The following is a 20,993-nucleotide window of genomic DNA, read 5'->3' as shown; positions in this document are numbered from 1 at the left end:
TTTGTAAAAATCTCAGGTATCTATATAAGCTGAATGATGCTTGGGTAGCGCAGTTTCTATTGGCGTGCGTCTACTAGTTGCGAGGCATATTGCAAAATACATATACCAACAGCATGTCCACTCTTCTTGAAGTTTTCTACAACCGTATTATTTGCAGCCAGGCCATGCATTTGAAACTTAGGGTGTAGACAATCATAGCACCTGGTTCAGAGGGTTCTTCCTACTGCACGCACGCACACGAGTGCACGCTCACACACACCACCACGATAAAGACTGATGACAGATTTTTTCACATCCCAGGCAAACATGCAGGATACAGCCATGCCTACCATACAAGGCATCGTAGTGGAGAGAGCCGTTTGTATACATCGCTTGAGATGATTTACACTCCTAGGGAGACCAATTATGCCGACGTCACTTATAGAGGATGATCCAAGAGATCATTACCAGATACAAGGGCAGGCCTACTCGCTTCTTTACGGGGGAGGAGAGATAACCATATGGCAGAGTCTCATGCAACAGTTCATGGGATGATCATACCCCCCCCCCAAAGAATGCAATCCACTCAACTAAATTTGCCGCAGACAAAATGTAATACAACACAGATAAAGTGAAGGCATTGACATTTGTCAGCAAGTACACCAAACCCTTCACTTGCTTAATATGAAGAATTTTGCCTAGCTCAAGTTACAGAATTGGATATAAGGAGGTAAGATGAGGTCATTGGTTATCTACACTTACAATAAGACCCCATGGGTGACCTTCAATGTGAAACCTGGAAGACTACATAAACCAGGGGCATTAGATTGTTCAATCAACTGGAACTTCAACTTCCATCTTCAAGCCAGTTTTATCCCAAAGCTAAATAAAAAAAACAAGTAGTTAGGACCAATCTCTAATATGATGGAAAATTACAGGGTGCCACACTTATTTTCTTTGGTTAGGAAAAATGTATTTTTCATGATCAGCATTCGGCTCTCTGTTAGCTGTGCACGCGCGTGCGTGCACACGCACATATTGGGTGCAATATATAGATGTATAGTTGTGTGTGTGTGTGTGTATGCGTGTGCGCGCGCGCTCGCGCATGCCTGGTTATAACACAAACACGCACAACTATACATGTATATATTGCACCCAATATATGCATTTTCTCTCTTTCAAACTAACAACTTGCCTTAAATGAGCTTGGTTTGCCCAGCCTACATAATAAAAGTAGCCTACAAAGGAAGCTTGGACTTTGAAAAAAATGCCTGATTGTGTCTTTTTTGACATACTCCATCTACATTTATAAGCAAATTTTCCTTTCATGAGTGCTGCATGTATAGTAACTCTTGATTTGAAAAATGCTGGGCACATGATGCAATCTCAAGTGGTGGCTGTAACAAATCAAATAAACTGCTGCAAAAAAGTGAAGTATCCAGTACAGGGTAACATGAAACATTTTGTGGCATAGGGTGTTTCAGGGTTTCGAGATACACACACACACCCATATAAATGGGTGCATGCTTATGCATGTGTGTGTGTGTGTGTGTGTGTGTGTGTGTGTGTGTGAGAGAGAGAGAGAGAGAGAGAGAGAGAGAGAGAGAGAAATGAAATGAAATGTTTTATTAACGTCTTCAAAAGGCCAGAGTGACCTATGAGACCAAACTGATACAAAAGTGGTGAGTCTGTTACAATGTCTGAAAAGTGTGAAAGTGTGAAAATAAATGCGAAAAATTAAATACAAAGTATTAGATAAACTTCTTAGGAGCATTCTGGGTGTCTGGCTAGAATGCTTCTAATCCTTTGTTGTAGTCTCCTCCGGTGAAGTGTGCTTCTGCATCTCGGTCGTGGTCGTCTCGATTTCCTGAGCTCAATCGCCCTGTCAATGAGGGTGCCTTTGGTATGAATGTGGGTACTCCTTTGTGCTCGCTGCTGGCCTCTTGCTTCTCCTTCCATTCCTGCTTCTCTCGATCCGAAGAAATCTGTGATCTGCCTCTGAGGCTGTAGTGCTCTTTGTCTTCTCATTAGATTATCCCTGTGCCGATGTAGTTCCAATAGGTACAGGCCTAAGCACCTTTTATCTTGGTATTGCATGGCTCTATCTAGAGGTCCAAAGCCTTCTTTAAATAGGCAATGGAAACGCCCACGTATCTCATAGTATACGGTGCAAGGACATATGTAGTGTAATTCTGTCTCCGGCTCCATTCCGCATAACTTGCAAATTCTGCTCTCAGGTGGGATTCCCCTAAATCTGCCAAATTCAATTTCCAGCTGGTGTGAGGATGTACGAATCTGACCAATAGCACATCTCAAACCATGAGACAAGTGGGTATCCATGTAGCTCGGGCGAATCACAAAACCATCTTCAGATAGTTGTAGGAAGTTTTCTTTGTAGTCGACCATCTTCGTGCCCAATTCTTGTGTAGGGTCTACCCATGTCCTCTTAGTGTCCAACTGTATAAGATCCTAGCGGATGATTTTATTAATCTCCGTTCGTGTGATTGTCAATGATGGAGCCTCAAGAGAGTATTGGAAGGGGGGTAATCTTTCCATACTGAACCCGTGTCTCTGAAACCACGAGGACAATTGCGCATACAAGCATGTATCTCCTTTCATTGCTAATTGTCGAGAGGATTCGAGGGCCAATCTACTATATCAACAATTATTTGTATCCCATAAACCATGTATGAAGGACAGTAATCTGGCAAGAGCTTCAATTTCTATCGGAGGGGCAACTAGTTCCGCTCGGGTAATCGCGTGTGGTACGGAGGCCTTGGCTCTAATCATTCGGGAAATCATAGATACCAAAGGTCTCTCCATTGACTTCCAATCATCCTGATCCGCAGATGGTCCCCAAAATGGGACCCCATAAAGCATAGCCGAAGCCACCACAGTATCAACGAGCCAAAGTTTTGTTCGTGGTTCCTGAAACTGCACTTGTGAACACATCCTCTCCAACCCTCCCAAGGCCGCAGAGGCTCTGGACAATCTAGCATCCGCTGCTTTCTTAAGAGTAGACTTCGGTCCTGTAAATACCACACCAAGGTATGTGTATGCATCTGTGTACTCTACTGTATCCTGGCCATATGAAAATGTAGGTGCCGATCTCCTAACCCACTATGGTGTGGTGTTAAACACCATAACTTTGGTTTTACCCAAATTTACCGGCAGTCCGCTGTCCTCCGCGAATTTATGTAATGCATCTAACTGCCTCTGCATTCCATCTGGTGATTCTGCTATCAATACAATATCATCTGCATACAACAACAAAGGGATCCATGACCCTGCAAGTTGAGCACCTCTGTCACCCTCTCTATCAATGTAATCTGATACCTCATCTATATACATACCAAATAAAGTAGGGGACAGTGGGCATCCCTGCTTTACTCCAACGGTGGAATGAACAATGTCGAAATCCCTATCTGGAGTGCGTACATAACCAGTTACTGACCCGTATAAGGCCATGATCCCCCAGATAATCTCTTTGGGGACCCCTAACTCTTGCATTCTGCGCATCAATCTGGCCCTTGGTACTGTATCAAAAGCTTTCCAAAAATCCACAAAGCAACAATACATCCTTCTCCCGCTTGCTCTTCCTTCCTCAATAATGGCTCTGAGCGTAAGAATATGATATAAAGTGGAATAACCCCTCCTGAATCCAGCTTGTCCTGTTGCCCTTATGCCCTCATTCTCTGCCCATCTACTCAATTTTTGTTCCAGAATGGATGCGTACAGTCGGGTCAATGTGTGACCCACCATAATGGTACGGTAGTTCCCGGGTATCATAGGATCCTTTGACTTGAAAATAGGTACGATAGTAGATAATTTCCAAGATTTACGTAATCCTTCACACATGACCCGATTAAACAGACGAGCAAGGACTTCTGAAAGTAGATCCCTTGCATGGATCAGATGTTCTGCTACTAAACCCTCATGATCATATGCTCTTCTTGTCTTCATCTTATCAATGGCTTTTTCCACCATTTCAGTAGTAAAGAAAGTACTTAGCAGGGCATGGCTCTAGCGGATCTGGTAATGGAGGCTGTCCAGATACCGTATATAATGATGTTACATATTGACCCCAAATCTCAAGAGAAGTAATTGTCGGAGGCGATGAGTGCTCGTGAAATAAACGCCAGGCCTCATGTGAGTCTTGACTCAAGAAGAGCTGATATAAATCCTTCTCCAGTTTGGCTAAAAATGCCCTTTTCTTGCGACGTACTATACGCCGAAGAGCAATCCGAGACTGCTTATATGTGATGATCCCAAGTGTAAGCTCTTTCTGGACCTGGGTTCTCGTCTCTCTACATTCCTCGTCGTACCAACTGTTTTGAGGCATGTTCCCAGATCCTCTCTTCTGATCAAGCTGAGTATGTGGGTATGCCTCTTGTGCTGCTCCATGTAGTATCTCTGTTAGCTGAGAAGTAATCTCCTCTACAGTATATACTGGCTCGGCTGCCCACATCCTATTATAGATCTTTTCCACATAGACTGAATCAGTCTCTAGCGTGAAAGTATATCTTGTGTGTGTCTTCTTCCTTTGTACTTGAGACGCATTGTATTGGAAGGAGATTGATAAGGTCAAGAGAGCATGATCCACTGCAATCCCAACCGGTTTGGGTCCCACCTTAAAGTCCTCGATACTAGAAATAAAGCTTGGTGAAGTCATGACATAATCCACTGTACTGGCCCCATGCCTGTGCGGGAAGCATGTTAATCTTCCAGATAAAGGGAAATTCTAAGACCATTAAGTATGGCCAAACCATGTGTAGTTGCCATTTCCATGAGATGTCTCCCATATTCAGTGTGTTCTTTATCCTGTGAGTTTCTAGTAAGCCCCTCCTGTGATAAATCCACTTCTCTGAGCATTTCCTCAAAAGTATCATAGAATACTGCTTGAGAGTTGGCCATTCTGGCATTAAAGTCTCCTAAGAGAACGATGTCTCCATCTCTAGAGAACTCCCATATGTCATTATTCAATATGGAGAAAGGGGACTGTCCTTTAGGTGAGGAGTAGATTGATGTACTTGGAGGGAAGTAGCATATAGCGATATATAGAACTCTACCTATCTCGGCTCTCATTCTCACCCACATATACCTTGCTTGTTCATCTTTCCTGATAATCTGTAGTAGTGGTTTCAACTCCTCTTTAAATAAGACTGCTACTCCTCCTGAACCCCGGCTACCTCGCACAGATCTCTTGTCTGGTCGACCAGTTGTTTCCCATAAATACCCCTTCACATGTGGCATAAGCTGTCCCGGTATCTGGTGTGTCTCTGAGTAGAAAACTATGTCTCTGTCCCTAAAGCTGTCTTCAAAGGCGCCTACATCTAGCCTATATGATCCATTACAATTCCAGGCCGCTATCCGGAGCGTCGCCCCATAGGTCTCGCACCGTCATGATGAGCGCTTTTCCAAAATCACTACTTTCCCTCCTCTATAAAAGGCGATTTTCCCCTTTTCTCTTGCTGCCCTGATCTCTGGCGTCAACTCTTGCATGTGTGCCACTTGTGCCAATGTAAGGTCATCTCCCAGGAAAATACCGGTTTTCTTAAGAGTTGGCCTCTTCTTTAGAAATTCTTTCCTTATTTCTATATTCGGGAAGCGGACAATAAGTGCCCTATCCTTTACGTTTCCCTTCTCGTCGATTCCTTTCTTGCCCACTCTCCATGCACTTGTGTGAGTAGGCTCTGTGATGCCCATGCGTTGTAGCAGTTCCCTCACTTCTTTATCTACATTCTCTTTGTCTTTGACTCCTGTGACCCACACATGCAGAGCCCGATTCTTCCTTTTTTGCTCTTCCTCAATGGTCATATTAATAATGGTGGAGGTAGGTGTGGTCTCAGGCATCTGGGCCTTCCCTTTCTTCGCACCCTCAATCCATTTCTCTGTTTCATCAACCTTTTCTTGTGTCTTAACAAGACGTTCCGCCCATGAAGATGCCGTTTTCGATTTCTGTTCATCTCCTTCCCGTAGAGCTTTCATTTGATCCTTCATGTCCTCGAGCTCCTTCAGCACTGAAGGTTGGTCGTCTCCCTTCTCCTTAGTTGCAGATTTGCAAGCCGCAAGTTCTCCTTTTAGCTCCTCGATTATTGCATCTTTTTCCCCCATGTGCTTTTCCATATTTGTTCTCCATGCTTCAAAACTTGCTACTGCCTCATCGAGTTTCTTTTGCATAACGCATTCTGTTACATTTACTTCGGCCTTGATTAGGTTTCGTAATTCCGTTTTCACGATCTGAATTTCCTCATTCTGTACCCCCCGGATCTCTCTCCTTAGTTCTCTCATCATGTCTCCATACATGGAGTTCCTGTAGCTCTCAGTGTTTGCGTGCATTTCCTTCCTGATGTCATCCCTCATATAGTTTAGCTCTGATTTGAGCATCACCTGGACCTTCTCCATCAGTAGCTCATCATGTATCTTGGAGGTTTTCCCAACTCGTAAGGATCCTGGTGATAGTACAGTATCTGTGTTTCTCCCTTTGAAAGTAGCCGTCGGTTTTTTTGGGGTGGTGTAGCTATCTACACCCGGCCCTTCCCCTTCGGTAGGCGGATCCATCAAACCCGCCCCACAAATGTGGGGTAGGGTACTAGGGTGAGGGACTGAGAATAAGGCAAACTTAAAAGTTTATTTTAAAGCTTAAAAACCTTTAAACTTTAAAAGTTTATTTCAAAGCTTAAAAACCTTTAAACTTTAACGTAGGAGATGGGAAGTCCTTCTACGCGTAGGTAAAGGAGGGGTGCCGGGGACTTGCCACGCGTAGGAAGTCCTTCTACGTGTAGAAGGAGAGGGCTTGTGTGCGAGAGTCGCTCGTTGTCCTTCCCTCACGCTGCTCTTCCCACAGCTCGCTGCCCTGCTGCCCTCACGCTGCTCTTCCCTCACGCCACAGCTCGCTGCCCTGCTGCAGAGAGAGAGCTCCCTCACGCCACAGCACGCCCACAGATCTTGCCACAGAGAGAGAGAGAGAGAGAGAGAGAGAGAGAGAGAGAGAGAGAGAAGAAGAAGAAGAAGAAGAGAAGAAGAGAGTTTTAACGTCGTAGGAAACTATCCCAAGAGACCTTAAAGATCTAGCCGACGAGGAGAGTTGAACTCAAGACCTGTTATTCACGAGGGAAATGGCATAACCAATCTACCACACTTGGGTGATAGAAAGGTTATACCATTTTCCTCTTTTTATTAGCACACACACACACACACACCCACACATACACCTGAGAAGAAGAGAGTTTTAACGTCGTAGGAAACTATCCCAAGAGACCTTAAAGATCTAGGCGACGAGAGAGAGAGAGAGAGAGAGAGAGAGAGAGAGAGAGAGAGAGAGAGAGAGAGAGGCACACCACAACTAAAAGAGTCAAGACTCCAAACAGAGGTTTTTTAGTTTTGAGGAGATTGCATATTTCGTAGGTTTCGCAAAATGTTTCACAGATTTTGAGGTTTCAAAGTCTCACACCCATGAAGCGGGTTGATATGAAGTTGCAGTATCCTATTATTTTTCGTTCTTTGTAGCACAGCTTTGTCAATTTAACCTCATGCCAGACAGAAATGGGAAAGATATACCTTTAAAAAGTCCTCAATAGTCAATGTGTTGCCAGTAGAGTAACCAGACTCTTCAAAAGCTCGGTTCACCACTTGCTGTGTCAACCCAAAAAAGTATAATTAGGTGTCCTTAAAATTACAACTTAGAGGTGTCTAAGAAAGTCTTCAACAAATTCAAGACACTTGAGCAGATAGTTGAACCTGGCGCTCCTCTACTGAAAGAAAGGGACCTGACAAATCTTGAAGAACTTCCAAAACATCATTTCGAGTAACCTCTCCATCACCATCAGCATCATAAAGCTTGAATATAACTGCTACATAGTCAGCACAACCTCTATTGGTTTAATGACAAAGATTGCTTGACACAAGAGTTCACTTTCAGGCACATTGGTTGATAAAAACAGAGCACACAAACAGATCAGGGCAACATGCACAAAGAAATACAAGCATAATGTTGTGACTTCCATACAGACTAAAGATTCAGTACACTATTTGTTTGCAAGCGTTAAGGGGGTCTGCTAGCTCTCTCATAGGTTTTTATGGTTGTCGTTTGAAGAGGTATGAGCGCTTACAACGATATATCTAGATGTATTTGATTTTAAATGTAGAAAGATATGCATATCACTAAGCAAGCACAATGAGAGAATCCAGCAGAAGAGGAATTCAAAAACAGATGTATGCATGAAACAACAGACACTCATACAATGCAGATAATGGATACAAAGCCTTGGTTTCTACCTTGGAAATCTCATCAGCTGCACAAAAGATCTCTTAAGAATGAGCAATAGTATCACTGGATAGTTGTTTGGCCAGAAGATTATCACTTAAAGAGAGACTTTTTTGAGTTTGGCATTCCAAAAACCACAGATATAGCTTTTATTCATGTTGCTAATTCCTATCAATCTTTAATCTCAGACACCCAAAATCAAATTAAAACAAGGTGGATATGTACATAAAGCCCATGTACCCAGGCTAGCTAACTTTCGCTCTAGGCTTGGACTGCATGAAAGACATGGTTGTCATAAATCCCATGTGCCCAGGCTAGCTAACTTTTGCTCTGGGCTTGGACTGCATGTACAGCATGAGGCAAAAAAGGCAATCGATTCTAACTGCTGGAGAAGAGAGGAGCAACGGCCACTGCCTGTGACGCCAAGGTGACGGTTTTGAATGCCTTTGGGCTGCGGACAATAAGCTGCACGGCATCAATCTATATGGCACTGGCTGTGTGGCCTCGGCCCGCGACGTTCTGCCCTCCAACTGGCTCCAGCAAGGCCAGCAATAGCAGCCGTTCAATATGAATGCCCAAGAGAGCTGGTGCTTAGGCCCAATCTAGGGGCACCTCGCGTAGTGCCACGTGCCTTCAAGATGCAAGCGTATGTGATTGCATCTGGAGAGACACCCTCGCTTCGCATCCGCCGAAAATAGCCAAGTGCTTCTTGGCCATACCCAAGTTGGGCATATCCCATAATCAGTACATTCCAAGAGACGACATCCCGGGTAGGAAGCTCCTCAAGCACTTTTTGTGCTTTATGGATTGCACCACATTTGGCATAAATGTTGAGCAAGGTAGTGCCAAGCACGACGTTTTCTTTCAACAACGCTTGACTAACAATATCATCGTGAATTCTTTTGCCCATATCAGCATCTTGTGTAATGCCACATGCCTTCAAGGTGCAATTGTGCGTGATTGCATTTGAAGAGATGCCCTCTCTCTCCACCTGCTGAAAACAGCCCAGAGCATCCTAACCTTGACCCTTGCCTTCAACATGCAAGCACATGTGAGGCCGAAAAGGCAATCGATTCTGATTGCTAGAGAAGAGAGAACAGCAACGGCCACTACCCATGAAGCAAAGGCAATGGTTTTGAATGCCTTTGGGCTGCAAGCAATGGACTGCATGGCATCAATCCATACGGCACTGGCTGTGTGGCCTTGGCCCACAAGGTTGTGCCCTCCAACTGGCTCCAGCGAGGCCAGCAATAGCCAGCCGTTCAATATCAATGCCCAAGAGAGTTGGTGCTCAAGCCTGCCCCTCAAAAGTCTATGAAATAATCCGAGAACTGAAAGCATCGCCTCCGGCGGGGGCACCTCGTGTAGTGCCACATGCCATGTGATTGCATCTGGAGAGAGATCCTCGCTATGCATCCGCCAAAAACAGCCCAGAGCTGGGCTTCTTGGCCCTGCCCAAGATGGGCATATACTACAATCAGTGCATTCTAAGAGATGACATCCCGGACAGGAAGCTCCTCAAGCTGTTTTTGTGCTTTATGGAGTGCATCACATTTGGCATACATGTCGACCAAGGCAGTGCCAAGCACGACGTTTTCTTTCCACAATCTCATGGTGAATTCTTTTGCCCATATCAGCATCTTGTGTAATGCCACATACCTTCAAGGTGCAAGTGTACGTGATTGCATTTGGAGAGATGCCCTCTCTCTGCATTTGCTGAAAACAGCCCAGAGCTTCCTGACCGTGACCCTTGCCTTCAAGATGCAAGCGTATGTAATCGCATCTGAAGAGACACCCTCGCTTCGCATCCACAGAAAACAGCCCAGAGCTTCTTGGCCCTGCCTAAGTTGGGCATATCCCACAATTAGTGCATTCCAAGAGACGACATCCCAGACAAGTAGCTCTTTTGTGCTTTATGAAGTGCACCCGTTGCTAAATAGACTATTTTCTTATTTTCTCGAGTAATTTCTTTTTATTGAAATTAAGATATTTAAAGATGTGCACTTGAACCGTAAGGTTAGGAACTGTAGATCTACTGGAATTATTAAAAGCCATCAAGAACGGAAAACTCTGATGTGTCATATGAAGGGTGACATTAAGCGTCGCGAAGGGGTTTTACCATTAGTTCGGCGGGAGAGACCGGGAAACGAATATTCCTGATGCGTCACGTGATGGGGCGACGGGAGCATCGGAAAGGGAATATCTCGTTGGTCTGGCAGGAAACCCGAACTGGAAAGAGGAATACGCGTAAAGACGCAAGCACAAGAATAAAGATGGGTTCTGAGAAGCTTTTATTAAAAAGCGGAATATTTTAACGAGTTTTCCGAGAAGAGCAGACGCTTTCCCGCGAGGAATCTATGTCTGCATTGCATTTGTGCATGTAGTTGCATCCAGGGACGCCTGGGAAGTGTTGTGAAAAGCATTGTTTAAACTTATAAGGTTTTATCGAGTTTTTGGGCAGGTTCAGACGAACTTTAAAATATGCTGGCCGCCCACTTATTCCACTTAGAAAATAAAGCAGCAAAACCAACCAGCAAATTCTCTCTCCCTATTTCGGGTAGAACAACAATAATAAAATAAAAAAAACCGGCCGCGATCTCTACGCAAGCAGCTATTCGTGCCATGGCCAAGGAGCTATAAAAGCACCACATGCCCTCACTGAAAAAGGAGTTACCAACGTAAGCAAGAGAAGACTCTGCCGCCACATAACGCAAGAGATCGCAAGACTACGAAGCACGGAAGTCGCTTTTTCCCGCGCAAGAGCGACAGGAATCTATTGTGGATTCGCCATACGAATTGTTGTTGCATGTTTGCAGGTACTTCATCGCGAAGGAGAAGTGAGAAGGCTTCGGCCTACGCTTGGGAATTCCGAGAACGGAATTCGGAAATTGTCTGCGGAGTCTCGACTCCAAGTACAAACGGAAAAAGGATTGAGAGCTCGTCTCTCGGATTTCCCTTACGAGAAGGAACGACCATCGAGTCAGAGATTTAGAACGGAGGGGTTTTCTCCGGTTCTTGTGCTTGTAAAAAGATTCTCCCTAATAAAGGATTCTCTTTAAAGGGGGGGACCAGCCCATCTTTTGGTCCTAAATATGTGTCGAACTTCTTCCTCAACTCTGTTTAGTTGAAAGATTATTTATTTTCACTTGTTGATTATTTGTGTGCGCTCCCGTTTGTGACAGCACCACATTTGGCATACATGTCAACCAAGGCAATGCCAAGCACGACATTTTCTTTCAACAACCCTCGACTAACAATATCATCATGAATTCTTTCGCCCATATCAGCATCTTGTGTAATGCCAGATGCCTTCAAGGTGCAAGTGTACGTGATTGCATGCCCACTCTCTGCATCTGCTAAAAAAAGCCCATACGCTTCCTGACCTTGACCCTTGCCTTCAAGATGCAAGCATATGTGATTGCGTTTGGAGAGACACCCTCACTTAGCATCCGCCGAAAACAGCCCAGAGCTTCTTGGACCTTCCTTGACCCTTGCCTTCAAGATGCAAGCGTATGTGATTGCATCTACAGAGACACCCTTGCTTTGCATCCGCCAAAAACAGCCCATAGCTTCTTGGCCCTGCCCAAGTTGGGCATATCCCACAATCAGTGCATTCCAAGAGACAACATCCCAGACAGGAAGCTCTTTTGTGATTTATGAAGTGCACCACATTTGGCATACATGTCGACCCAAGCGCGATGTTTTCTTTCAACAACCCTTGACTGACAATATCATCGTGAATTCTTTTGCCCATATCAGTATCTCATGTAATGCCATATGCCTTCAAGGTGCAAGTGTACGTGATTGTATTTGGAAAGATGCCCTCTCTTTGCATCTACTGAAAACAGCTCAGACCCTGACCTTGTTCGACATATCCTACAATCAATGCACTCCATGGGACAACATTGCGGGCGAGAGTCGCAAGAAGCTTGTCGAGGACCTGTTGCGCTCTGAGAAGTGCACCGCCCTCTCTCTGCATCTACTAAAACCAGCCAAGAGCCTGATCCTGACCTTATTGGACATATCTTGCAATCAATGCACTCCATGAGACAACGTTGCAAACAAGAAGCTCGTCGAGGACCTATTGTGCTCTGATAAGTGCAATGCACTTGACATACCATTGATCTTGTTTTGATTTTGTTAGAATTACAGAAGCCGCTTGAGGTCTACTCTGATGCTTGTGGTAGCAATCTGGGAGCGGTCTTTATGTAGGAGGGCCATGTCATAGTATATGAGAGTAGCATGTTCTCTAGTCCTACGAAGGAGCTATTAGTGGAGGCATTACTTAATTGGAGCACATTTCACAGAGTTTACAAACCATCAGAGTTTGAGATACTTCTTGTCCCAGAAACAGCTTTTAGATAAGCTAATGAGATGGGCGAACGTTTTGTCGCAGTTCCATTTCCATATTGTTCATGTTATGGGAAAGAAGAATCTCGTGACAAACGTGTTGTCTCAAAAGCCATACTTCTTGTCCCAAAAACAGCTTTCAGATAAGCTAATGAGATGGCCGAACATTTTGTCGCACTTCCATTTCCAGATTGTTCATATTACGGGAAAGAAGAATCTCGTGGCAAACGCGTTGTCTCGAAAGCCACAGTTACGAGCCATCTCGACAATACATCATCAGAACTTTGAGGAAATGCTCAATCAATATACTACAGATACCGACTTTGCAGACATCTTTGACCGCGTACAGAGTGGGCAGACACTTGCAGGATATACTATCAAGGAAGGTTACTTGATGAGGAAAACCATGTTATGTGTACACATGGTTTGAGGAAAAAGGTGTTGACAAAGTGCCATAGTCCTCCTTTTATTGGGCATAGAGCCATTGAGGGTACCTGGTGAGGGGTGGAAAAATATTTCTAATGGCCTCAGCTCAAGAAGGACGTGGACAAGTTTGCACGCACTTGCCTAGTGTGTCAAACGGTAAAGTTTGACAAGCACAAATCGACAGGACTTCTACAACCTTTACCTATTCTTGATCGACCTTGGGAGAGTATAGCAGTGGTGTCACAACGCTGTGGCAACAACTAACCTTAGTTGTTGGTTTCTTTCCATTTCATTTTTGGGACCCTCTTTTTGAAGTCACAAATGGCCGGACATTGTGTGGCCAGTGTGAAACGGCCAACAGCCGAGAGTTTCACCCGCACTCGGGAAGGGCAGGTCGCCACGAGATGGTCGGGCTAGTCGGCACTAAAACACAACAGTAAAAGGGTGTCTAGGCTCAGTTCAAAGTCATTTAGGACCCTCGCTACACTTTATAAGTCGGTGAGTACTAGGAATTTAACTCAAAAGAGGCAAAGTGGACACTTGGCAGTCTGTGGCTGATTTTCCATGTCTGCATGAAGAGGGGACGCCCAAATTGAGAGAGGGGGCTGATTTTTTGGCATAAGTGACTACAGTGTGTGTGTGTGTGTGTGTGTGTAGTGGGTGCAAGTGATCACAGCTTTAATGGAAAGCTTGCCTTCTCCTTTGCTCTATGTAGCACAATTCCACTCTCGTGCATCTCTCTCCCCCTTTGAATACAGAAACGTGATGCCCCGCTCGAGGGCTTTTCATCTGCCCTCAAGCTCCCGCACCTGTAGGGCTACTTGCCCTTTGAGTCGGACGAGACTTCAAAGGGCAAGAAGCCCTACAGGTGCGGGAGCTCGAGGGCTTGCTACAGATGCAACCAGCACGCGAAACGGAGCCCGAAACAGTGAATTACAGCCTGCTGTGTCTTTTTGCAGGTTTAAGGTTTTGGCTCTAATTGATCCCTAATACCCCCAAGAACTTCGGGGAAGTGTTGGGAACACTGTACAGATGATCTGGTGCATTTTCAGGGCAGAAAACAGAGAATTCAGCGTGCTGCAGATTCTCGCCAGGTTTGGGAAAGTGTCCGTATGCACCGGGGAAGTCACCTTTGGCATGGGAATTTTGTTTGTGAAGCCTCCTACTGCGGTTATGCTGCCAAAATCGGGCTAGAGTAGGCCATTTTCAGCCTGGTAAGAGCGGGACAGCTCGTAGGAACTTGCAGGTTTTCTCCCAATTTTATAAGAATAAAGAAATACCGAAAGGGGCGCCAGTCTTTGGGGCCTACACGGTGTCACTGTCTGCCTGGAAGCGCTCTAGCTACCAAGCCGTGTTTTCTTTTGACGTGTTAATTCCAGTCACAGGTTTATTCGTGAAGTTTTCCTCTATATCATAAAGTTCAAGTAAAGTATCAGGTGAAAGCTAAAATCTACCGCCATTGGCGGGACAAAATCACTTTTTCCTTAAAGAGTGAGCCTTGGTTGGTTTGCGGTGAAGACACAGAGTACAGGAACTTGGAATTACACTATGATGGACAAGACAAACGACGCCAAGGAAGAGAGTTCCTCTTCACAGGACAGACAGGCTATTCCTCCAGTGTTCCAGGTTCACGGCCACCCCTGTCTGTACCCTTTTGGTGATTTGAATGCTCCACAAGGCCAAGGGTTTATGACTCGGCAACTAGACGAGGATGCGTTTAGGACACAGTTGCTTGCTGCTGTGAATGTGTTCTCTCGGTTGGTGCAGAATCCTAGGTTTATGGAATATTTGCAAGCGCCGCCAGTGTCACAGCAGACAAGGCAACTGTCTCATGCAATAGAGCCTTTTGAGGCTCAAGCCCAGGTCCCTTGTGCGTCCCAGCAGGGCAGGGAGCACTCACATGTTGCGGAGTCACGTGGGGCTCAAAGACAAGTTCCTTCTATCCACGAACAGGTGGTTAGGATGCCTATTCCACAGGCTTTACCTGTTCAGCCAGCTACCTTTCAGAGTCCGCATGTTGCATTAAATGGACAAGGAACCAGTTTCCAGTCTATGCAATAGGTTTTTCCACCACCCACGGTACATCCTGGGTATTTCGGGGGTGGATCATTGTTTTAAAGCATGACTGGTTATGCACGTGGAAACCAACAATATATGCCAGGAATAGTGTTTGGGGGTATGCAGGGCATGATGCCAAACCCCATGTATGGTAACATAGGCATGCAACAAAGATTTCAGTGCAACCAAGGCCAGTTTGGGGTGCCACAAGGAAATTTTGGCATGGCTGGTTTTTCCGACCAGCAGCCACATATGGCACCAATAACGTAGAATGTCAATGGCCAAGGGGCGCCGATGATCCCTATTACAGTGCCCATGTTGCAGACGCTTCCCTATGACAATTTGGGAGCACTGGAAAAGCCAAAAGCCTATAAGGAAGGTGGTGCAACTGTAAAGTTTGATACTTTCAACGGCTTTGAGGATAAGGCAAAGGCTCTTACTTTCCTCCAACAGTTTGATATAGCTTATGCAAGGGGAAATTTTACAGAGGCCTCCAAGGTTAGGAAAGCTGCCACTTTCCTGAAAGGCAATGCGCTTACATGGTGGACAACATAGTTGATGCAAGGACAGACACCCGCCACATGGGTATACTTCAAGCAAATGTTTGCATCTGCATGGCTGTCAAATTAATTTGAAGCCGATGTCATGACGGATTGGCACCAACTCACTGCCGCTACTTGCAGGAGTACAATCGGAGGTTTTGTAAAGTGTTTCTCTCAGTAACCTCCTACAGGTTTGTGCCACTGACAGAGCAGATTGAGAAGTATTGTTGTGGGCTGCCTGAAGGGCTTCGAGATTACTGTACAAAGAACAGAGTGGCTACCCTCACTCAGCTTATGGAAGTTGCCAACATTGGTCTTGCCTTGTTGAAGGGAGAGGATAGTGGGTTCCAGGGCAACGTGAAAGGGGGTCATCAAAAGAAAAATTCAGCAAAGAAGCCCGTTGTGAAAGTGACTTCTGAAGTGTCCCAAGGTCAGAAAAGGCAAACAAAGGCAAGGACTCAGCCGAGACGTTTGAAGGAAAGGCAAGAAGCCTAAACCCACGGTAGGTCTAGTGCCAAATACGGTGGGTGATAGGCCAAGTTTAGATGTTAGTGAGCTATGCATAGCGTGGGGTAAAGTCAAAGACCAAACAACACTTATCTTCTTTGATCCCGGTGCTAAAGAAAACTTTATCTCACCAGAGTTGGCCATCAAGCTGGGCATCAAAGCTGAAGAGATGGGTTATACAGTAGAGGCAAGGTTGGCATGTCCTGGCCACTCAATGTGTGTTATGCCTATCATTGGAAAGCTGCGTCTACATATCCAGTCATGTGTGGACACAGAGGAATTTTATATCATGCCACTGGAAGGATGCGATGCGCTGTTGGGAATCCGGTGCATGTTACATATACATTTAGTGCTCGATGTCTTTAACAAAATGATGACTCTTCAACGTAGGGGCAAAACTAACATCCTAGATGTAAAGCTTAAAGGGGAGTCTGTCCCTAATGTATTTGCTTCGGCTATCACTTCTTTAGCTAAGAATCATCTTTCTGCGTACTTGATTTTTGCAAGTGATGTTTCAGATAATTGTTAGTCAAATTTATCTGTGCTAGATAAAGAAAGATCAACACTTTTTGTGAGAGTTTAGTGACCTGTTTCTGATTCATTAACGTCTCAGTTGCCACCAAAGAGGCCTGAGGATCATGCAATAGATTTGGTGCCAGGTTGTAGCCCACCAAATAGGCCTCCCTATAGGGTTTATTCAGCTCAGCAGAAAGAGATTATGGGCCAAGTAGAGGAGCTGCTAAAGAAAGGGCTAATTCAACCTACTTCTTCACCCTTTTGCTCCCCAGTGCTTCTAGCGCAGAAGAAGGATGGCTCTTGGCGCATGTGTATTGATTAAGAATACCATCAAGAACAAGTTTCCTATTCCAAGGATTGATGATATTCTTGACCGATTAGAGGGTGCTGCAACTTTCAACGGGATAGACCTTAAGAGTGGGTACCATCAAAATCATATTAGGCCAGAGGATGTGCACAAGACTACATTTAGGACTACATTTGGTTTGTATGAGTTCTTAGTGATGCCATTCGGTCTTACAAATGCTCTTGCTACGTTCAATAGGATGATGGATTGGATTTTCCGTCCACATCAAAAGTTTGTCGGCACATTCAAATGCAGGATAAGATGAAGGATGTATCCTTCAGACTCAAATTGCAAGAGTTACAATGCTTTTCATGTGAATCTCTTGAGACCTTTCAAAGGTGAGTGTCAAAGGACAAGGAGCTAGAGGAGCAACCGGAAGTGGAAGAGATTCTCGTTCCAAAACAAGTCCTCGCACACACGGAAAGGAAAGTGAAGGATAAGCTCGTCCACTGATATTTGTTCAAGTTCAGGTATTATTTGGCTCTTGATGCAAAGTGTGTCACAAAGTGATGACGTGGCATGGCCACCCAAGATAGCCAGATGATGTGGCAGGACCGTACGACATATTGATGTAGCAGATGACATGGTCAGACTCTACGGAAGGCTGACGGGGCAATTGTACGGAAGCCCAAGTTTTGAGTTGGCTAATGACGTGGCAGCTTGTACGGGATTTTGCAAATTGCACTAATGCTTTTTGGCAATTTTTGAAGACCACTTGCTTTTGGGAACTCCTTGCTTTTGAGTTTACTGCTTTTGGCATTCCTTGTAAGAATAAAAGAGCCCTAAGGGCCTCACTCTTTAGAGCATCTGTTTGGATGAAACCAATGTTGTATGGAAGAACCTGTTATTTGTGAGCATATACCACGATTTTGATGATAATGATGGCTTTGGAGCGGTGGTAGCTCCCGAATGAACTTGAACTGAAAGAGAACGAGGAGATGCTCGTTCCGGAACCGATATTGACTTTCCAAGACAGGAAAAAGAAAGGTAAAGTGAATGGTGGATCTTAGATAAGAACCATCCAGCATTGTATACGAAATGAATGGAAGAGGAGGACCTAGCAGATACTCCTCAGATTTGGAACTTACCTCGACGCTTTTGGTCTAGCAGTGGCAGATTAGCAGGTTGAATCTAGTGCATGCGGGACTGCACAAGAGGGGAGTTACTCCACTCCTTTGTCACAGATTACCTCAATGAAAAAAAGTCACTGATTTCCCTTTGGGTTTCAGGGATACTGACGGGCTGACACTATTTTGCTGAATGACTTTATGAGAGAAGTACTTCGACTTGGGATCCCCGAAAATGATTTTTTGCACACGGCAGTGCTTGAGGCGAATGACTACTCGCACACGACAGTGCTTGAGTCGAAAATCTCTATAGACATGATCGCAATATGGGATTAGTTAATCCGACATCAGTGAGGTCCGAGATGGATCTAGATGCAATTACTAAATACGTTGCTGGCAGTCATGGTCTGAGATTTGGAATGAATTCTTCTATGATTGATTTGTCATGTGATGTCTGTGATGTCATGTGCACTGATGTGACTGTCGTCTTTGTACAAGTGCTAGAGGTGTCGTGTCTAGTGCTTCGGTACCTAGAGTCCGTGTCTACTGAATTGGTTTATGATTGATTTGTCATGTGATGTCATGTGCAGTGATGTGACTGTCGTGTTTGTACAAGTGCTAGAGGTGTCGTGTCTAGTGCATCGGAACTTAGAGTCCATGTCTACTGAAACGGTTTATGGCCTCTGTCTGTTTTGCAGGCATGTCGAGGACATTACAATTCTTTCAAGAGGGGGATATGTCACAAAGTGATCGCGTGGCACAGCCACCCGAGACAGCCAGATGATGTGGCAGGACCGTACGACAGGCTGATGTGGCAAATGACATGGCAGGACCGTACGACAAGCTAACGTGGCACACTGTACAGAAGCCCAAATTTTGTTTTGGATGATGACGTGGTAACCTGTACGGATTTTCACAGATTGCGCTAATGCTTTTTGGCAATTTTTGAAGACCGCTTGCTTTTGGGAACTCCTTCCTTTTGAGTTTACTGATTTTGGGACTCTGCTTTTGGTATCCCTTGTAAGAATAAAAGAGCCCTAACGGCCTCACTCTTCAGAGCATCTGAACGCAGAGCCTGAGAGCAGAGGTTCCCGACGGGAGTTGTACTTTGCTCAAGATTTAATAAAATAAAGAAATACCGAAAGGGGCGCCAGGTTTTAAGACCAATACCTCTGGGAACAAAACTACGTCGGGCCGTGTCGTCTCAAATTGAACTGTAATTTAAGTTGTGAAGTATTTTTAGTGAATCTCTCTGATGTTGCGAGAGATTCTAGACTAGGGTGCCCAAGCCTGTGACAAAGTGGGTGGAGGAGGAGGACTTACCACATTCTCCTAGGATACTAGAGCTATACCTTGAGGCTTTTGGTTTAGCACCGACTACTCCGAAAGTGTACGATGAATCAGCGGCTTGAATGTAGTGCAATACATGCTACACGAGAGGGGAGCCACTCCACTCCTTTGTCACAAATTGCCTAGAATGGAATAAAGTCACTAATCTCTCCATGAGAATTTAGGAATACTCGCAGGCTAGCAGTATCCTATTGACTGAATTTATGACAAGATGTACATTGAAATGGGAATTCCTAAATGGATTCATTATATGTGCTCTCATGTGTATTGTTTGAATACGTGTCAAAAAGATGAATTGATTGCACCATTTTATTTGTTTCACCTGACGGGTGATGTGAATGTGATGTAACCAGATTTAGTACACCAAAACATCCGTGAAAGATCAACGCGGTCTGGTTACAACGATCATGATTCTCATCTAAGATCTCGACAGAGATAGGATATGAATGTGATGTGATTGTTATGTAACTGTCGTCTTTGTGTAAGTGTTGGATGTGTGAAATCTAATGCATGGGTACATAGAGTCAGTGTCTACTAAGCTAGTCTTTGTCCTATGTCTGTTTTGCAGGCATAATCAAGGGCGATTACTCTTCTTTCAAGAAGGGGGTATGTCACAAGTGTCATGACATGGGGCCTATGGGGCCTAATGGCCTCCCCTAGGACCATTAAAAAGCCAGACCAAAGCCCAAACCAAGAAACAACGTGTAGAGCTCACATGGCAGATGTCCGGATATTGCACTACGTTCTACTGGCTTCCATGTGGCACCCGTACGAAAGTTATGTAGGGATCTGGCGCCATCTTTTCGCCACACAAGATCTATATAGAGGTCAGCGGGGCATGGATGCGATGACTAGATTGATAGATCGAGTGCGGCTCTAATGTGACACATGAAATCCAGTACAAAATAAGATGAGAACGGGAATGTGGAACGTCATCTGAAATCCAGTGCGGATTAATATGTGAATGTTCAGTGTGGACTAAATGACTATTGATTATTATCCGAAATCTAGTGGGGATTAGAATTTGTGCTAATGCATGCATTGCGTTGTATTGGCGTAACATGCTTGGAATAAACAAGGAAGAGATACAAAAGCATATCAACCACTGCTTTTTTTTTTCTTGCTCTACGTTGGAAGACAAACCTTGCTGAATCTGGAACTTCTCTTTGTCAACAACTTCTTCCACTTCCTCAGCTTCTCTTTCTATTCTTCTGTTTCCTCAACTTCTTCGAAGTCTTCATTTTCTCCTTCTTCTTCTTCCACATACAGGTACTCTCCTCTAGTTTCTAATGATTAGGAGGTGTTGCTTTTTGTAATTAGATTGTAACTTGCAATTGATTAAAATTGTAATGGCTGCACTAATTAATCAATTCATTCGATGAAAAGGACATAGAAATAAAGACACATTGTAGAGGGTCGGATTTATAAAACCGACCCCCTCTCGAAGGACTTTTCCATTATGAGTAGGGAGATTACAATTATATGCATTGGAAACACTAAATTGTCGAGCTCTTTGTTAATAACCACGCTCCGTGAAGGCTTAGAGCTTCACAAGTCGGGTAATTGGTAGCTTTGTTTGCTAATTC

At 44.7% G+C, this 20,993-nt stretch overlaps 1 protein-coding gene across 2 annotated transcripts in view; it reads right to left on the bottom strand.

The window, feature by feature from the left end:
• Positions 1-635: 635 nt before the first annotated feature.
• The window catches only part of LOC147454898 (Calcium-binding EF-hand family protein), a 117,244-nt gene continuing 96,886 nt past the window's right edge, over positions 636-20,993 (bottom strand). Inside the window, exons 5-7 of one of the 2 annotated variants that reach the window (XM_086516715.1) lie at positions 7,720-7,829; positions 7,540-7,614; positions 636-783 (exon numbers count right to left, since the gene is read on the bottom strand). In XM_086516715.1, coding sequence (XP_086372841.1) covers positions 721-783; positions 7,540-7,614; positions 7,720-7,829 — 248 coding nt within the window. In that variant the 3' untranslated portion in view covers positions 636-720. Of the gene's footprint in view, positions 862-7,539; positions 7,615-7,719; positions 7,830-20,993 lie in introns of both variants that reach the window. The other variant, XM_086516716.1, reaches the window with a different exon arrangement.

This window comes from Adiantum capillus-veneris, chromosome 7, assembly GCF_014529385.1.
Source record: "Adiantum capillus-veneris isolate H3 chromosome 7, ASM1452938v2, whole genome shotgun sequence".
Taxonomy (NCBI): Eukaryota; Viridiplantae; Streptophyta; class Polypodiopsida; order Polypodiales; family Pteridaceae; genus Adiantum; species Adiantum capillus-veneris.
Note: the sequence above shows the minus strand (reverse complement) of the source record. Positions and strands in the feature narration are given on the sequence as shown.